Source organism: Coturnix japonica, chromosome Z (genome assembly GCF_054131305.1).
Source record: "Coturnix japonica strain WE chromosome Z, WE-NBRP24, whole genome shotgun sequence".
Lineage (NCBI taxonomy): Eukaryota > Metazoa > Chordata > Aves > Galliformes > Phasianidae > Coturnix > Coturnix japonica.
Genome location: NC_140702.1, coordinates 1,224,967 through 1,242,723, shown reverse-complemented (window position 1 = coordinate 1,242,723; position 17,757 = coordinate 1,224,967). Strand labels below are relative to the sequence as shown.

Genomic DNA, 17,757 nt, shown 5'->3' with positions numbered 1-17,757 from the left:
TAGCACAGTTACGTGTTACTGGCTACGAGAGCTGTCAGCACAGTCACCTGTCAGGCTTTGCTGCTGTTCTCTTTATGTAGAGGCACAACAAGGTTCAGACACCTCACAGTGCAATTCTCACTTGGACTGTAAAGAAAAAGGAGGCTTGAAAAGCAGTGTGTGGAAAACAAAGAAACAAGAATTAGAACAACAGTGGGGCCATGGCACTTGTAGGAATTGCTCCGCCTTTAACAGCAGAGCGATTCAAGAAGGATGAGGGCATTGCAAACCAGACCAGTTTGGACAGATTAACAACTGCAAGTAGTGGGTTCCTAAATTCCAGACATCTCTCAGTTTTTAGTACATTATAAATCACAATGCAAATTAATCTTCACATACAACATGGAATCTAAGGAGAAGTCTGACAAAAAAGACTGCACAAAAATGATGGATAATTAGAACACAGCAAATTGCTCTTTCAAAAACTTAGTAATAGAAAGAGATCTCTGAAGCTGCTGTTCTGTAGAGCCCCAAAGCAGTCGCTTGAGGCAGTTCAGGATTAGCCAGAGACAAACCAGCCAGCTGTGTGAACTGAGACCAATTGCACTTTTCTAGTCTGTGGCCACTGACAGCTTCTGAGAGCTACCAAGCAATGCAACCTAGCAGAATTCAGAAGGGAAACCAAGAGAGCCTACCTGAGCTCCACTGCCTTTAAATGCTCTGTGGAGAGGGAAGGGAAAGAGGGGGAAACAAACACCGCTCTACATCCCTCTGAGCCAATAGACGCTTTGCCCTGGATTAGCTCTGGTGCTGCATAAGCTGGGCTTCCACAGCATGTGTTCAGGCGGTAATCAAGGCCTCCCTGGAAGAACACTAAAAAGAGAGAGAAACGTTTGCTTTAACAGAGTTTATGTCTTCTGGTCATAACACTTCAGAAGCCTCAGAGGCTTCTTCTCCTGTGTATATTTTCATTCATCTTAGATTTTGCTTTCATTCAATGTGACCTCACTAAGCAAATATTGTCTAAGACCATGAGCATCACATGAATGTGCAGATCTCAAGCTGCTCACTTATCTAGTTCCCTTGGCATGATGCTTTATTTTCCTCAGCTGATCATCTCGATTGTGCCTGTTGATTGTGCAACAACAGCCTGTTGGTCTCGATTACCTGTGAGAGGCTCTAAATTTGGCCAGGAAAAATCATTTGATGATAAATAATTCTCTTGGAATCAGTAAGGCAGTCTTCCCATTCTTTCTTACCAGCACCCATCTTACATGTTAATAAAGGCTTCTGGAAATCAGTTTGAAGATCAAGAAACAATTCAGTTCAAGCATATGCAATCACAGGATTTGTACGTCACCTGCAAAAGTCATTTTATTCTATCCACAATCTCATCCTACATACAGATCCTTAGAAGGTTCCTTAGGCACACCAACCCCATGCTCCTATTACAGACCCTTGCATAACACAGGTGATATACCTACAAGATTATCTACAGCTTAGACTATGAAAACAGGGAGTCTAGCTAGAGAAAATAATCTACCTGTGCTTCTGAGCAATCTGTTAACCACTCTCACACAGTTCAGGCCATTCCAAACAAGATGCAATGACATGTCAGCCACAAAAACAGCTTGATTTTAGGGTGTTTGTTTGGACAAGCCCCTGTTGCATACGGTGCTCAAACATGCATTACTTGGGGGCACATTGTATTTGATTTAACACATCCTCTTAACTCTGGCTTTGCACAGAGTCCAAAGTCCATCAGCTTCAAATTGTCAATCAGCAGATTTTCCTGGTGGATGAGAAAGCAGTCAGGAATGATTTCCACCCAAGTGCCCAAGGAAACATCTTTTCTCTTCTCTTATTTCCTGCTGTGGACAGTGGTTCCCAGTCTACTCAAAGCTCGCTCGCTCTCGCTGTCTCAGAGATCTTCACTGACTGCTGACAAGTTCCCATCTTCCAGTATCCCAGGTGGGAAATACTAGCTTGTATCTGTTGGAAAGGACCTGGGGACTAGGAGGACAAGTGGTGACAGACCACAGGCTGAATGCAAGCCAGCAGTGTGCTCTGACAGAAAAGAAGTACAACAAGATCATCAGCTGCATTAAAAAGCAGCACAACCAGACCAGGACAAGTCATTCCTGCTTCAACACTCATTGCACCACATCTACAATACTGTATCTGGTTTTTGGCCAGGAAGGATAACAACCTGAAACAAACTCTGTGGATGACCTCCAGCTTGTGCAGGGGGCTGAAGCTCCCACTCAGAGAAGAGAAGCTGGGGAGAATGATCTTTGTTCAGAGTGCCTTCCAGTAGCCTTAGATAGAGGGATTTCATAAGATGCCTAGGAAAATGCTCGTGCTGTAATTATTTGCTTTACTCCGAGATACCAGCAGCTTACAAAATGCCAAGCTCTAACCTATTGGTGAGGAAATATTCAAGCCTTCCAGTACCTAACCTGTGCTTCAAGTCTTCAGTGACAGAAAATCCATTGGATGGGGCCAGAGGAATGCATCTCACCCCATACCCTCTGTATAGCCACCATTTGTTTAAAGGATCACTCTTCCTTGAGGCACAAAACTAGAGCAGGTTACACAACAGACTGACACCACAAGGGCTTCTCTCTAGATACAAACTGCAGCAAAGAGCATCACAAAAATATGAAACCAACACTCAGATCAGATCTGTGTCTCTGCTCCGCTCATTAGGAGCATCATGTTTTACTCCCCTTTCAGAGGAAGATACTTCTTCAAGGATAACAAAATCCAGCTCAGCTACAGGACACAGTACCAAGTAGCAGTAATTATCTAACATTTCCTGTAGGGAAACAATCCTAAGCACAAGTTATTGTCTGAGTTTCAGCTGGGACTGAATTATTTTCTTCAGTGTCTGATTTAATACTACGTTTTCATTCTAGAGAAACAATGGAGATAGCGCAGTGATGCTTACAGCTGCTGCCAGGCAGCGTTGTACAGAGCCACAGTCAATCTCAGCTGAGAGCCCAAGGAAGTGAGAAGGAACAGAACTAGGACAGCTGACTTAAACTGGCCAAAGGATATTCCATACTATATGACATATTGTGGAAGGAGTTTTGAACGGGGTAGAACTTCATGAAAATCTCTTCCACTACTAGGAGGCTAACTGGACACTGATTGGTAGGTGGCGAGCAATTGCTTTTGCATTCATCATAACTATTATCCTTTTCTCTATCTCAGTAAATAATTCTATCTCAACCCATGAGTTCTACTTCGTGTTTTTTTTTCCCCCTTCAATTCTCTCCTGCAATCCACTGGATTGGAGTGGAGTACTGTAACTTTCTCTCCCAACAGAAAGTGCATAATGTTTTAATTAGATGAAGAGGTAATCAGCACCATCAATTTCCAACTGGTTTCAGAAATTCCATTTCAAGTTTATACAAATGAAACCTGACTTAGAGAACTGACAAGAGCTGTCAATCTATTCTCAGATTAATTCTAGAGTGGTGAGACAGACTGTTAGGCGTGCTGTTTCTGTACAATGATGACACTTACCCGTTCCAACTGTTTCATGGAATTCCTAGTACTTGAGAATTTCCTCGTAGTCACTGACAGACATCCTGAATGTGCAAGAACTGAAGATCCTCCAAGCACGTGCAATGAGGAAGTGCCAGCAGTGTTCACATCCTACTTAGGACATATTCTTAGAGGCAGAAGGGACACTCGTGGCAGATCCAGCAATGCTCATCTTCTCACCAACGTGCATCCCCCTCTCACCCAGCAACAACAAAACACAGTGCATGAAGCTGGCTTCACTTAGGTTAACAATATGGAACATCCCTCAGGGCTTTGTGCCACAGAGCAGTAGCAGGGCTGGACTACAGCTTGAGGAAGCAGTGGAAGCCTTTCCCTGTATGGTTACAGTGTCCCTGCACGCACCCCACAGCCAGAGCGTTGCAAGCCGAGCTGCCTTGCTGTTTCTTGCATTCATCCCAGTCTTTGTGAATGAAAACTCGGAATGCAGTCAAGGCGTTGATTGAGCACGAGCGTGCCTTTATTCAATAGGAGAAAGGACGGAATGAAAGGTCTGGGGTAAAGATGGGACACGTCCTCTGATGTTAAGGGGAAAGTGGCTCAGAGCTTGAGCTGCTGCCTGGTGCCTGGGACTGGAGGCCTGACTCCAAGTCCCCCTCCAAGAGGCTCGGCTGCTCTTCAGTAACGCTGTCCTGGTCCTGCTTGGAGGTGTTGCTGTCAAGGCAGTCGGGCTGCGCATGGGCTGGGCTGTCCTGGAAAGGCACCAGGCCACAGTCCAGGCTTGTAACTGTGGCATCTGGTAGGCTCAGGTCAGGAGCTTCTGGAGGGATAGGATGAATGAGGGCTTCAACAACGATGACATTCTTCTCTGCATAACTGATGTTATATGGAAGGCTTTCATCAGAACTGCAGCATCCTGTGCTTCTCAACAGCTCTTCATTGATGGAATCACTGGATGCATGATCGTAACATGCCCTGCGTCTTGGGGATATACAAGGGCTCGGGTCACCTAGGAAGGAGTAGATGCACAACGGTTAGTGTCGAACGTTCACAAGATGAACCATTAAGAGGTTCTTGACATTTGGCTATGTAGTGGTGGTGGGCAGAAGCCAATAAGCTTCTAGCAACACTGTCACTGTCTTGAAAGCTATCCTCGTGCAGGCCCAGCTCTTGTGTTGACAAGAGACTCATTTGGGAAAGACAGGGGTCAACCAAAGATGTCAGGCATGGGCTTGAACGCCAGAAGGAAGTACAAGCCCACTGAAAGCATGAATTCTACCTGTGTTTCTGACAAGCAGTGTTTTGAAAGCTGGATTTGCACCCTTACCTGCCAGAACCAAGACTTCTACTTCAGAGGGCTCCCTGGCACTGCTCTGCAGTTGGCGTTTGGCCACAGGGGATGGTTTGCCCAGGCAGAAGCAGGAACGCCAACTGCAAGCTGCTGACTCTGCCCTCTTACTGGGAGAACTCATTCTGCAGAGAAAACAGAGCATGCTGTCAGTCGTGGTGCAGGGTGAGGGAAGAGCTGCACTGAGCCCTTGCCAATTGCTGCCTGTTCCCGGCATTGCCTGCTTTCTGCTGAAACACAGCTTAGAAAAGCGCTCTGTTTCAAACAGCAGAGGATGCTTCCATTCCTACAGCTCAGCCCTCAAGTCCTGCTGGCTAAATACCTCTCAACGATGTCAAGCAAGGACATGGATCCAGAGAATGTCGTTGGTTCCGGCTGCTTTGCTCTCCTGGGGTGGGCCTTCACCAGGGAACGAAGGCGGGTGATGAGTTTGCCCCGTTTCCTTGCCACTGAGCAACAAAACAAAGAAACCAGTTCATTTCAGGCTTGGCTGAGTTGGATGTGGCTGAGTGCAATGCATTCGACAGAGCACGTAACAACAGGAATTACGTTCCCAACAAGGACACACAAGAACGGATTTTCCTCATCCCTGGAGGTGCCCAAGGAGCTTAATGAAGTTCTCTTGCTAAGCTTGCTGAACTTGGGCATTTACATACCCCCTGAAAGCCACATTCTGACCCTATTATACTAACCCGCTTTGTCAAATGTAAAATACGTACCTGGCATTGGCAAGGAATTGACCAGTGACTCAGGAAGTTTTCCCCTGATGAGTTCCACGCACTCACCAGGGAAAAAACCAACCTGTAATAAGAACAAAAAGACAGGTGGGCATTAGCGCAAGCCCAGAGCCAAAGGGATGGTCCTCTGACATCGGCACAGGGCAACTGTTCATGGCAAGAAGCCATCCTGTGCAGGCAGAGCAGCTCCAACTTGAGATTCCCGATTCTGCTGAAGTTGAAATTATAGTCGAAAGCGTGTGCCTACCTCAAAGCCACGCTTGCCTCTCCACCAGGGGCTCATCTCCTTTGGTGGCATATCAACAATGCACACGATGTCTCCAACCTGCAAAAGATGAAACATCAATCCCAGCTTCAGCACAGCTGGCAGGAAAGAACAGCTCAAATAACTGCCTTCTTGTGTGCTGCAGAATACCCTCAAGCTTGACAGCAAACTCCTCCCAACCCAGAAAAAGTCTAAGCTGCAACAGAACCTTCGAAGCTTCATCTCGCAAGATATACTAAAGGTGTCTGAGACTATTCCTGCTGCGTTCACAACTTCTACTACTTTCCCATGCATGACAACAAGGAACGCCTGGAACTGCTTACCTCCAGAGAGAGCTCACCCGGCCCCTGGGCGACGTGGCTCCTAATAACATGGGCCGCCGCAATCGCTGGTACGTTTAAAGATGACACAGCACGCACCAGCTGCGGCTCCCGCATGTTATCAGCCTGCAAAACAGAGAACAGGCCGTGGTCAGGAGCTGAGGACAAACCAGGAGGATTTCAAGGTGAGGAGCACATCTGCAGAGAAAGCTGCAGCAAATACACTCCGTCCTTATCAGGAGCACTTCAGAAGGAGCTGCACATCTCAACAATCGTTTCTCTTTTTGGCGTGCATTGCCAGGCCATGCAAAGATGCATCTCTCTCAACACAGACTAATCAGCAATGGCACTGGCGCAGAAAGTTGGCCAGGCCCTTTTGGGCCCATTCTTTACTGCAAGAGAGTACATCTGCAGCTCCTTCTAATGGCTCAACACAGGGAACAAAGACCAGCCAGAGCTTCATACTGTACCTCCGTCGCCGCCACCTCAGGCTCACGGCTGATCCCACTGCACGCGACACCCATCACAGCAAGTGTGAACAGCTGGAACAGAGCAGAAACACACTTCTGTTTTCTCTATTCACACAGCACAGTATGGACAGACTTCCTCAGATCTACCCGCGCATACCCTGTGGCAAAACCATGGGGGGGGACAAATCATGGCACGTACCTGGCAGTGAGATCACCTCAAGCAATCTGCAGCAGTTCCTTGTCGCTTTGCTCAGATGGAATGAGAGCTAAAGCTGCACCGAGGCAGTGGGCGGAGGGTGAGGAGAGGAGAGAGAAAGAGCAGGTCAGTGAGCAGGGCTAAGACATCCATGGAATAACACACACAGCACAACCGTCCCATCCACTTGCTGCAAGACAAGCTGAGTCTCAGGCTACGTGATGCCTGTCCACCCAGCAACTTTATAATGCTTCCAAAATTGAGCAAAGAAGACAATGGAAGAAGCACGGGACAGGTGCCAACTTTACAGATACCCCCTTTGGAACGTGTGTACTGAGGGAAAATTACGTCTCATGGTCAAGAGTAAGCAATACGGTGCTGTGAGCTCCGACAGCCAGCAGTTCTCAACACCTCACTGCCCACCCATCCATCCCATGCTGGTTCAGCTTACCTACAAGCTGCTGCGCACGACGGTGTGAAGAAAAAGGCAATAAAGTCACTAACTAACTAACTAACTAACTAACTAACTAACTAACTAACGGCACTAACTAACTAACGACACTAACTAACAACACTAACAAACAACACTAACTAACAAACAACACTAACTAACTAACAACACTAACAAACAACACTAACTAACTAACAACACTAACTAACTAACAACACTAACTAACAACACTAACTAACTAACGACACTAACTAACGACACTAAAGGCACAAGAACAACAAGTCAACAACCACTCCGACCACTAGCTCACCCACAAAGGAACACAGAACGCACCGCTCCTCCCCTCATTCCAGCCGCTTATGACATCACCAACGGCCAACAGCCTGGTCCACCATGACCCCCCACAAGGCGGGGAGCCAAGACCACGTGGTCACATCTGATTCCAACACGGCACCACAACATTCCAGGACTCAGTGTGGGCTTGGAATTCTATCCTGGTGTGGCAGCGCAATGGGAGGTGTTAGGGCACAGCTGAAGAGCTGACAGACAACGGACGTTTCCAAAGGAGGGTGCCAGATTAACTCTCAGCATTCTCTTGCGGGGCTCTTAGGAATGCTTCAAACCCATTTTCACTGCCTAGCTCATTTCTAGAAAGTCCAGTTGAGAAATGCTCACTTTGTCTGGGGAACGCCTCTATGCATCATGAATTAAAAATAAAATAAAATGTGCACGCGACCCTATGAAACTTACCTCTCTGCTCTTGCTGTCAGCCAGACACCTCAGATGAGCATGACGTGTCCCTGCTCCTGAATGAAGATCCACCCAAGTCTGTGTTCCTCTCTGCTCCATCTCTGGGTCTAAAAGAAACACAGACAGAGATGATTACAAGATCCTTTGTGCAGACGAAAGACACGGGTGCACACGAATTCTGTTTAGCAAGAAATACTACAGTCCCAATGGACTGCTGTGGTAGTACTTGAATCCTCATTTGGGGCTGGAGCTCAACAGGTCAACACATCAGAAATAAAACAAAGTGAATCTGGAAGACGTGTCTCAAAGCCCAGAAAATCCAGCACGGGAGGGGGCTGGACAGTGGACCACAAGTGTCCATTTCCATTGCAGCTCCCTGTAGAGAACAGCACCAATCAGCAGGCGTGAATCAATTCATTCACAGGCTGCACAATGACTCTGTTCTTTACATGATAAACACACAGAGATTCCTGACCTAAAAGTTGGGAGTTAAGAACGACCAAAGAGGTTCCTGTTCCTATGCCTCATCCTCTCACCCCAACTCCTGGGTGATGCCCACAGGCTTCAAGTCAGCTCTCAAATCCATTGAACTCCAGTCACAGAACTCCATCAAAAAGGATGTCACACATGTGACACTTACATACATTTTGCATCAGAAACAGTGATGCCAGCAGGAGCAGAGAGGTGACTGTCCCCCTGTACTCAGCACTGGTGAGGCCACAACTCGAATTCTGTGTCCAGTTTGTGGCCCCTCACTGCAAAAAAGACACTGAGGCATTGGAACGTGTTCAAAGAAGGGCAACAAAGCTGGTGAGGGGTCTGGAGCACAATGGGGCCATATGAGGAGAGGCTGCAGGAGATGGGAATGTCCAGCCTGGAGAAGAGATGGCTCAGGGGAGACCTCATTGCTCTCTATAACTTCCTGAAGGGAGGTTGCAGTGAGCTGGGGGTCGGCCTCTTCTCTCATGTCATTATTGATAGAACTAGAGGGAATGGTTTTAAGCTGCAGCAGGAGAGGTTCAGGCTGGACATTAGGAAATATTACTTCTCAGAAAGGGTGGCCAGGCACTGGAATGGACTGCCCAGGGAGGTGGTGGAGTCACCCACCCTGGGGGTGTTCAAGGAATGACTGGATGTTGTGTTGAGGGACGTGATTTATTGGGAGCTAGTGGTAATAGGAGAACGGTTGGACTGGATGATCTTTTAGGTCTTTCCCAACCCTCGCGATTCTATGATTCTGTGATTCATACGCTAAGAAGCAAGGAGAGGCTCTTTTGTTAAATCTTTCAGTAGAGAGAAGACTTGATATTTGCTTCTCCCGACAACAGAAACACGGTACCAGCTTTCTAAGCCAACCCACCTACAGCAGGCAGACAACGCATATGTAAAGGAGCACGCACATCCCCTCCGGCATCACTTGAGACGACAACCCACCTTCAGATCTCTGTGCATTTCCCTTGTTTTACAAAGATGCAGCCTCGCTGCAGCTCCATGGGTGTCACACAAGGCCTGCAGGACCTTCCTCCACAAACCCCATTTGCAGGCCTTGCTCCGTGAGGATTGCCACCGGCCCTCCTGAGCAAAAACAAGCACTAAGAACGAGAGTAAAGCACACTGGATTCGCCCTGGCCTGGCTCAAGCCCCAGTCCTACCAGACAGACCCTGGGATGAAAACTACTCCACAAACACCAGATGGACACCAGCACACAAGAAGTTGATCAGATCCAACGCCAAGCAAGCACCAAGCCTCCTCAGGAAACTCTTTGCCATCAGCTCCTTCATCACCTTACCTTTCCTCCACACCTCAATCCCAAAGTTGTTTCCACACCTGCCAGCACGTGTTACCTCCCACCTGCTCATCGCACAGAGCTTCAACAGCACCAAATTTGCTTCCGGGGCCCTCCTTCAACTCACTGTGCTAACACTCATGATTCAAATTACACAGAAATCCTATCACAAGTTCTCAGTGAGAACTGCACCTAACATTCCTCCTTCTACAAGCAAACAGGCCCAACACGTGGTCATAACAATGCCAGCATAAAAAGAAGCAGAGATGGCACGGCAGGACAGATGTACTCGGTGTGCACGTCTGAAGCCATTTGAGAACCTAGTCGCTCTTGCTGCATGACCCCTGACTTCTGTTAAAAGCTGAATGGTCACAACAACACCTGTTTCCATCAGCTGCCACCATCCAAAGCAGCCAGCCTTCTTGCGGTCACCTGGCCCAAACATCCCTTTTGCTCTACACTTGATTCCTGCAAGAGATGGGAGCTCAGCATGCAGACCATCCTTCCAACACCCCATCCCTGCAGCAAGGGATCACAGCGCTGGCACAGCTGAAACAAAAAGGGTGTGTGAGTTTCCTGTTAGCACTCAGTGTGAACAAATCTACCACTGAGCAACACCGTGAGCCCCCACTCACCTCAGCACAGGTCAACCTGTATCCCCCGCATTCCCCTATCCACGTGCACATGCACACCCGTGTGCCACCCTGCCTGCTTTGCACACCCCCATGCACACTCTGCATTGTGTGCCCTCCTTTGCATTCACAGACATGTGCAAACCATCCCTGGGAACACCTACGTGCCTACACCTTCCACAAATATCCCTTTGTGTGCACCTGTGTGCAACCCAACTCCTCAGCACACCCATGTGCAAGCATACATTTGTGCCACCGCATCCATGCACTATCCATGTGCTCACACACACTCACACAACCACATCCCTTAGTGCAGCCCTGTGCACACACATACAGACACATGTGTAACCCCTTCCTTTCACTCCCAAAGTGCACGCACACACCGGTACCACAATGTCCTTGTGCAGCTCCAACACTCTGCACACCCCTGTGCACACACATATATGTGCATGCTCGTCCTTGCACACATACCCACAGACCTACACACACCTGAGCAACCCCACTGGTTTATACACTCATGGACACAAATGTGTGTGCATCACCATCCATGCACAAATACACACACAAACACATACACACACACACACACACGGATCCCCACTGCTTTGCACAACCCTGTGCACACTCACGTGTGTCATGCACTGATTTCCCAGCCAGTCCCCGTATGGTCACTTACTTAGGACAGGAGTGCAGGGGAGCAGCCAGAAGCTGTTTGCATTCCCTGCTGTCTGCTGGGCAGCTTTGCTGGAGATGCTTGGGCTGCTTTGCTTTTCCTTGGGAGGTGGGAAGGAGCTTTGAGTTTGAGGCACATACCGCGCCAGAGCATCCTGATGGCACAAGGGGGATCAGGGCCCCTCTATTGGTTACCTCGGTGGCTTGCAGCAAATGGAACTTTCCCCCTTTTGGAAGGGTTCACCTTGGTGGTTGTTTTGTGTTTTAATTCTTTCAGTCGTGCCTGATGTAGATGAATCCACGGTGGTACCAGATGATGGAGACCAGGATTCCCACGATCGCCTATTGAGAAAGCTAAACAATGTGAGTTTTTACTGACCCATATCAACAAAAATCTCAACCATAAAAAAGAGAGGTCTTCGTATTCAAGCACATGACAACAATAAGACCATGCATGTTGTTTTGCTGTATTTCCTCTGTAATCATGGGGAGGATATGAAGAAGTGGTATAATTCATCCACTTCTGCACTTCAGGCACGAGTTCCTTAGAATTGGAAGAGACCCTTAAAGGCCATCTAGCCCAGCTCCCCTGCAATAAACAGGGACATTCACAGCTAGATCAGGTTGTTCACAGCCTGGTCATTAGTCATTCCAGAGGCAAACCACATACTGAATGATCTCTCCTTCAGTCATAAATCCTTGGAGACAACAGCATTGACACTGCATGTTACTGAAGCAGTAAAAGAAACTGCTCCTGTAACTCTCCTTGTGTTAAGTAAAATGATGATAAAAAGCAATGGAATGCTTTGGCAGGACACCAAAACCATCCTCCTTCCTTGGTATCTGCTGCAATGGAACCTTCCACTGGAAGAAAGCCCCTGATGACTTGTCACCCCAGAGAGGTGAGCTTTAGAAGCAGGATTGCTGCACAACAGAATGAACTGTAGCTCCTTAGCATCTCTTACATCAAGGAGGTGTGTGATCAGACCCACCTATCACCTTCAGGTGCGCGCTTTCTGACACCTTGTCTGACTTCACTGTCACTGTGCCAGCATCCTCAGGCTTAACCTGCTTCATCGTCAGTGTGCAGCAATTGCCAACGTTCTTGATGTCATTGTAATTGTTGGTGTAAAGGAGGTTGCCATTCAGGAACCATTCCACGTCCTCGTCATCATGGGACAGCTCGCAGGAGAAGACAGCAGAGCTCTCTTCTTCAATTTCCACATCCTGCAGCTGCTTCGTTACTTCTACATTGCGGGCTGTGGGGAAACAAGGTGAACTGTTACCACTGTTACTATAAATCATACTGGGATGTGGTAGAATGGTTGGACTAGATGATCTTTGTGTAATCTTCTCAATGAAGATTATACATTTATAAAGTTAGCAGGAGAGAACGGCAGAAATCAACCTCAAGAAGAGAAATCTGAGGTGAAATAGGACATGGAAGAGGCCACCCGCCTTGCTCATACCTTCAGCTGTCAGCGTGGCCTCAGTCTCTGCACACCAGCATCATCGGGCTTCAGCTTCAGAATCTTGAGCTCTGCTGAATGCTTATCCCTCTTGATCTTGTACTTCTCAGAGGGCTCGATGGGTGGGTGGCACTTGAACCATTTCACAACCTTTGGAGAAGGCCTGAAGTCACAGGACAGGATGACAGAATGACGTTCCAAAACTGTCTTGTCCTCCAACTTCCTGGTGATTTGTATATGGTAATCTGCAAAGCAGGGGTGGAAGAGAAGAAAGGATGAGGACAAGTGGAAGAAGAGGAAAGTATCTTGCGTCTATTCCATTCCAATTAATTTCATGTTCACAATGGTTCTTTGAACCACTCCAAAGATAAAACAAACGATTCCCTATAGGGAATGCCATTGACTACATTTCTATAAAGTAATACTGTATATTATCTACCAAATGCATGGTCCAGCTCTTGTCCTGTGCCTATTAAATTGCTCCCAGTTGAGGCTTTTATTCAAATAAGAGTGAGCTGAACATTTAACAAGTACTTTAGGATGTGAATGAAGACTCTTACACTGGGGACAACAGCAGATAAAAAGCCTGGAATTTTCTTTCAGATGAAATCAATGACACACTGCATCAAATTTAGGTGCTACCAAACTTAAACTTGTCTAGTTCAGAAATACAATTAATTTCACCTGATTTGACTTCTTTGCTATAGCCAGGGACAAAACGTCAGCTCTGTAGATCTGAACAGTAAGCACATCACAACTATACAAACAGATCTTTTACTGAGATGCAGCTGTCTCATTTAGTGTCCAACGACTTTGAACTGGAAATGGAGCAGACCCTCCAGACACACACACAATATTTCAAAGACCCCAGTGAAGGAAGACTGTACGTTAATTAATTCTTCATCTTCATGATGTAAACCAAGCCAGGATACGCTACCTCTGACGAGCAGATTGGCTGTGGATTTGGATTTGCCAATTGAGAACTGAATGGTGACTGTCATATCAGTGGTGGTTTTCGGTATGGTCAGCCGGTGGATGGTGCCTTCTTGCTGCATAATCAAGTTTCTTCCAGCCTGTAAGACTTCCCAAGTAGATACCACTTGGGAGGTTTCACAGAAGGAATGGATATCTCGCATTCAAATTTGGTTTCTTCAGGCTCAGTCACATCCTTGTCACACAGCTCCTTTACTAGATGAATGGATTGCTCTTAAAGAAGGAAGGAACAAAAGAAATCAGAGATTTAGAAGGAATGTAAAAAACCCTTACATTATCACCTACTTACTCACATCAGCATTACTGCACGTGAACACTACACCTATCAGCTCAAAATGCCTTAAAACATCATTGGAAAAATAACTGAAAGAAAGGAATGTTGAAAAGAAGTCCGACAATAAGACTGACAACCTGAAGAGAGCCCAGATCTTCTGATTCCCAGTCCAACATCCATATCAAACCATGACCTTCCCATCCCAATATCAAAGTCCTCACATTACGAACTGGAAAAGAGGTTCAATGAAACACGGACATTGATAATTACTTTGGTAAAATATAGTAACTTAGCTCTGAGCAAACCCACACCTACACTTGGCTTCCTCGAGCAAAGAGCTCTGAGGCACATGGCCAGGCTGAGCATCATCCATCTGGTTTCACAGCATCACTGCCTGTTCTCTCATGTCAATGAAACCATCCATTCCCCCACATCCACATCCCCACCAAAGCAGAATCTAAACATGGCTTCTACAAGGACTGACCGAATGCGGCCGCCGTCACCTTCAAAGTACCTGATACAGAAGGATCACACTCACTGTCAGACAAAACCTCTTTGGAGAGGTGAAGTGACTGACCTGTTCACCCTCACTTTGGAAAGAACTGCACTCATTTCCTACCTGCTCCTGGCAGTGTGGGATGGTGGGATAGCATCACACTTCCCACACTAAGCTTCCCACCTGTCACTTGTTCCACCCTAACCTCAGTCCCAAAACGAAAGGGGAACTCCCTTCTGAACCTTCTTCACTTCATTTCAGATGTCCTTTCTGCTTCATCTCCAACCCACACCCCCTCAGGAGAAAGATCCCCCTCTTACACCCTACCATCTTGCCGCATTCTGATGTTGTCATCAGCCTTCAGCTTGTTGTCCTCTTTGTACCACTGGCTCTGAACCTCATCGTGTGAAATCTCACAGACAAAAGATGCACTCCCATATTCATTCACTTCCACATCTTCCAGTTATTCTAAACCATCATCAATTCCTGAGTCATTTCTCTCTTAAACACAGTCAATGCATTACTGCCCTTGAACATAAAGACAGACTAGCTAAAACTGAACTCCCTGCAAACAGTTTTCATGGAAACCAGAATGTCATTTATTCTAAAACCTTTCAAGCAAAATTAAGGGTAGAAGAACAATAGAACTGAATGAATCTTTAAGGTCATTTAGTTCCAATCCCCCTGCTATCGGCAGGGACACCTCCCTCCAGACCAACTCTTCTCCTCAGGGTCAAGGCTACTCTCAAATCATTCTCCTCTAAGCCTGTGCCTGTGCTTGGCATTGCCCTGACCCAGGTGCAGAGCCTTGTACTTGGCCACACTCAAGTTCATGAGGCTGCCAAGGGCCCACCTCTCCAGCCTGTCCAGGTCCCTCTGAGTAGCATCCCTTCCCTCTAGCACATCAACAGCACTGCTCAGCTTGGTGTCATCTGCAGACTTGCTGAGGGTGCATTTGATTCCACTGTCCATGTTGCCTACAAAAATGTTAAATAACACTGGTCCCAACACCACCCTCCACCTGGACACTGAGCTATTGACTGCAACTCTCTGAGTGTGACCATCCAGACAGTTCCCTATCCTGCAACTGGTCCATCCATCAAAACCATTTTTCTCCACTTTGGTGACCAGGATGTCATGCAGGACGGGATCAAATGCTCTGCACAAGTCCAAGTAGATGATGTCAGTTGCTCTCCCATTATCCACTGATGCTGTTACTCCATCATGAAAGGCCACCAAGTTTGTCAGGCCTGGCTTGACCTTGATGAAGCCATATTGGTTACCACCAATCACCTCATCTTTATTTTCCAAACTATGCCAAGGAGAACTAGACGGAACTCTACAATGTCGTGTCACTACAAACCTGTCTGAACCATTGGCTTCTCTGCATGCTCATCACTAGTCTCTCCTTAGCTTGTGTGCCCACAATGTATGGGGAATGTCAGCCACAAATCTTACCTAGGGGACATCTTTGCTTCAAAATCCCTTGAACATCACACAATCCCTTTTAACTCTCCAGGTCTGCACTTACTTATGTCAGAATCAGACCATATTTCTGTGCTACTGTTTCCCTTTCCTTCTGAAGGGCTTGGATACAACTTGGATTAACCTCAGGAGCAGAGTTCCTGCATAAAACAGCCAGTACTGAAACAGCAACCCAACCTGGCTGCAGACTGAGAGAGAAAATGAGAGTTCACCAAAGTCATGGGACAGGACAGATGTTCATGTTCATGCTAACACTGAACCCAAGTGGCCACATGAGGACAGCATCTAGTAGGAAATCAGATAAAAGCATCCTTTCAGACGTCCCTTTGGAAGGTGGCATCTACCAGGGCACAGCAGACCCGTGTGTTCAGTAACCAGTCTGATGCTTCAGAGCCAGCTGATGAGCTACAGACTGGGGTTTAACCAGTGCAACACACGGAGGGAAAATCTGTCATAAGCATAAAGAAAAAAGAGAAAGGTATCCAAAATGACTAACCAAGAAATGCCCAAACTGCCCATGAAGCATTTCTTCCTGTGGTACAAAACACCACAAGAGGATTTATTTGCTCTTTCAGTTAAATATACCATGAACCTTTAGGGTAACTGACGTCTTGTCTTCGGCTGCTTTGCACGAGTATGTTCCCTGATCTTCATATTCACACTTGTGAAAAATGAGGCTTCTCTTATTTCCCTGGGAAGAAATGCCCACTTTTTTACTTTGACGCAGCTCCTTCCATTCCTAGAAGGGAAAATACCAAGTCAGATCTACACGAGTCCTTCCATCTCTGCACTGAGCATAGGCAGCCTTCAGATCTATGCTTAATTCACCCACTCCCCTAGAATTAATGGAATTGTGCTTACTGGAACATATGCTGAAGCTTAAGCACAGTGCAGTGTTTTCAACATGTAGGAATGGCTATAGAACATGCATAAATTCTGGCTGACCTATGACAGCTTAAAGCACTGTGGAAAACTGTTAACAAGCCCGTTTGGACATCACCTTGAATAAATGATGTTATCCCCAAGTAAGGGAAGGAACAGCTGAGCACTGCGGAGGTACACAAAGTGCCAGAGCAAATTCTCACACTGTCAGGTGCAAAGAAAACTCAGATTTCACCCTAAAAGCCAGATCACAACAAGGCTACAAAATCCTGGCTGAGAATTTCTGTGTTAGAGTTGAAGCTCAAGACTCTACACCAACCAACAATATTTTGTGCAGCAAGACCTCAGGAGTTCACAAGAAACACAAAACAAACTTTCATTTCAACTTGATAAATGAACTCAGGACATAATAACAAAGAGTGCTGATCTGGGCAAGTAAAAGAGCATAAAGAAAAGAGAGCAGTGCAAAAGCTATCAGGCAAAAGCTTAAACTCTCATCCCTTGGAAGTGAAATTAAAGGCTCTCATTCATTTCCAGACAAGTCAGAAAGGAAAACACCATTACATGCCATACCTTGAACCACTTGATGTCCACGTTGGGCCTGGACAGCTCACACTCAAATGTGACCTTGTCCTTTTGTATGATGCTAATGTCTGCCAATGGTTTTCTGATTTACAAATGCAGTTCTGAGAAGGAGAAAGAAGGATGTGGATTTAGTTGGGAATGAGGTCTCTAGGAGCATCTGGCATAAGGAATAATGAAAGGCAGTGCCTACTCTCTATGCTTACTAGAACTTGTCATTAACAACAAAAAAACCTATTGTTTTGAGCACATTATCATTACTTGTGCTAGGGACAATAATGTTACAACAATCCTCTTGATATATCAGGGATACTCTGGTGGCAATGGCCCAGTGCAAAACATTCTTATATGCATTATTGACATAATTGCCAATAGAATATTGGCATAACTGCCAATAGAAGTGATAAGTGCACATTTTGGGACACAGAGCAGAATTTTGTGACAACTCTCAGTCCGGAA

General features: G+C 46.5%; 1 protein-coding gene and 2 long non-coding RNA genes across 5 annotated transcripts; all 3 read right to left on the bottom strand.

The window, feature by feature from the left end:
- Nucleotides 1-3,987: 3,987 nt before the first annotated feature.
- Nucleotides 3,988-10,318, bottom strand: LOC146753337 (uncharacterized). 2 transcript variants are annotated; one of them, XM_085530432.1, is made up of 10 exons: nucleotides 9,461-10,318; nucleotides 8,027-8,133; nucleotides 6,829-6,901; nucleotides 6,630-6,701; nucleotides 6,163-6,285; nucleotides 5,822-5,899; nucleotides 5,557-5,638; nucleotides 5,160-5,286; nucleotides 4,817-4,962; nucleotides 3,988-4,498 (listed from the first exon to the last, which is right to left on the bottom strand). In XM_085530432.1, exons 4-10 carry the CDS (start codon nucleotides 6,681-6,683, stop codon nucleotides 4,074-4,076), a joined length of 1,035 nt encoding a protein of 344 aa, XP_085386558.1. In that variant the 5' UTR covers nucleotides 6,684-6,701; nucleotides 6,829-6,901; nucleotides 8,027-8,133; nucleotides 9,461-10,318; the 3' UTR covers nucleotides 3,988-4,073. The 2 variants fall into 2 exon arrangements, with proteins under 2 accessions (XP_085386558.1, XP_085386559.1); XM_085530433.1 differs by lacking the exons at nucleotides 8,027-8,133; nucleotides 9,461-10,318 and adding an exon at nucleotides 7,277-8,010.
- A 709-nt stretch (nucleotides 10,319-11,027) lies between these two features.
- LOC146753336 (uncharacterized) lies at nucleotides 11,028-12,827 on the bottom strand. The gene is made up of 3 exons (XR_014939921.1): nucleotides 12,587-12,827; nucleotides 12,110-12,376; nucleotides 11,028-11,459 (listed from the first exon to the last, which is right to left on the bottom strand). It is a non-coding gene; the product is annotated as an uncharacterized LOC146753336 (long non-coding RNA).
- A 388-nt stretch (nucleotides 12,828-13,215) lies between these two features.
- LOC146753335 (uncharacterized) lies at nucleotides 13,216-17,374 on the bottom strand. 2 transcript variants are annotated; one of them, XR_014939919.1, is made up of 3 exons: nucleotides 17,290-17,374; nucleotides 16,420-16,573; nucleotides 13,216-13,792 (listed from the first exon to the last, which is right to left on the bottom strand). It is a non-coding gene; the product is annotated as an uncharacterized LOC146753335 (long non-coding RNA). The 2 variants fall into 2 exon arrangements; XR_014939920.1 differs by having other exon boundaries at nucleotides 16,427-16,573.
- Nucleotides 17,375-17,757: the final 383 nt, after the last annotated feature.

Excerpts from the sequence above, each read along its gene's own strand:
- LOC146753337 (XM_085530432.1), bottom strand. The coding sequence starts at position 6,683 with ATGGGTGTCGCGTGCAGTGGGATCAGCCGTGAGCCTGAGGTGGCGGCG. Across the intron at positions 6,286-6,629 it reads CTGAGGTGGCGGCGACGGAG|GCTGATAACATGCGGGAGCC; the intron begins GTACAGTATGAA and ends TCTGTTTTGCAG. Across the intron at positions 5,639-5,821 it reads GAGGCAAGCGTGGCTTTGAG|GTTGGTTTTTTCCCTGGTGA; the intron begins GTAGGCACACGC and ends TTCTTATTACAG.